A 1,231-nucleotide genomic window follows, 5' to 3' on the forward strand; every position below is an offset into this window, starting at 1 on the left:
GGGCAGAAGTATATTTATATTATCCCACCTTTTCTCTTGAAACCTTATTCCATCAATTCTTAGTGATCAAAAAAAATTCTTAGTTTCTTATAAAACTAATGTATCCAACAAAACCCTTTGACTTGAGACAGTTTTGTTTCAAGATTAAACTCCAATTTACAAGTTTGTCCTTAATGTTTATAATTTTACCAATGCACCAAGTTAGAATTAGTTTCTATTTGCAGAATTAGTTCCTTTGAGAACGTCTTCTATATCAAAGTAAATGAGTTACTGCTTGGTATCCTTAACTAATTTAAAAATCAATCAAACTGAATCGTGAATTGAATCGAATCGAATTGATTTGGGAAATCTGACTCTATAACCAGCCCTAATCAGAAGAACCTGATGGTCACGTGTAAAGGTTTGCTTCTACAGTGTTTCATGTTGCTAATGTGTTTAGAAGAGAACACTTTAGTCTAAAGTAGAACTGAATCTGTAGATTATCTGGTGGTCTCTGTGTCCTGCAGGGATCTGAGAGAAAACCATAAACCTGACAGCAGTGAGAGGCACACTGGGTGAAAGAAGACAAACGTGTCCATGTTTTGATGAATATAAATGATGATTCACTCAGAGAGGGCTCGCACTGAAGGGAGCAGCTTTGTGTTTGTGCAGGTGTTTGCAGAGAAGATGGGCTTAGAGACGGGCTGGAACTGTCACATCTCTCTGACTCCTAATGGAGACAGTCCCTGTGAAGGAGCTCCATCCAGTCCCAGTCATGGTTCCCTGCACGAAGACCTCAACCAAGGTAAGTGTTGGTAACACCCTCTATTTTGTTTGGTGGGTGGGATTTGATGGGGTAAATATTACTAATTGTTTTAGGTAACTTATGCTGACCTAAACAAATAGTGTTATGAATAAATGACTCATAGATTCAATCAAATCATTGGTATTACAGTATGTACTTTGTCTAATAGTTTTTATTCTATCTTCAGCGCAGATGTCCTTATTGTTGGACAAAATTTTCACAAGTTGGCATAAGTTGTGTAAAACATGTAGAGTGGGAGATGAAGCACACAGGAGCATCTGTTACAGTGGAGAGAAGAAGTATTTGATACACTGTTGATTTTTCAGGTTTTCCCACTTGCAAAACATGTAGAAGACTGTAATTTGTATCATAGATACTCTTCAACTGTGAGTGATGGAATCTAAAACAAAAATCCAGAAAAATACAATGTATGATTTTTAAATAATT

The 1,231-nt window shown here is 36.5% G+C and overlaps 1 protein-coding gene across 1 annotated transcript in view; it reads left to right on the forward strand.

Moving 5' to 3' along the window:
• The window catches only part of tmem94 (transmembrane protein 94), a gene marked incomplete in the record, with an annotated part of 78,635 nt that overhangs the window by 55,185 nt on the left and 22,219 nt on the right, over positions 1–1,231 (forward strand). Inside the window, 1 exon segment of the mRNA XM_014018186.1 lies at positions 652–784. Within this exon segment, the coding sequence (XP_013873640.1) occupies positions 652–784 (133 nt within the window).

Source organism: Austrofundulus limnaeus, unplaced genomic scaffold (genome assembly GCF_001266775.1).
Source record: "Austrofundulus limnaeus strain Quisiro unplaced genomic scaffold, Austrofundulus_limnaeus-1.0 Scaffold185, whole genome shotgun sequence".
In the NCBI taxonomy this organism is placed as follows: Eukaryota; Metazoa; Chordata; class Actinopteri; order Cyprinodontiformes; family Rivulidae; genus Austrofundulus; species Austrofundulus limnaeus.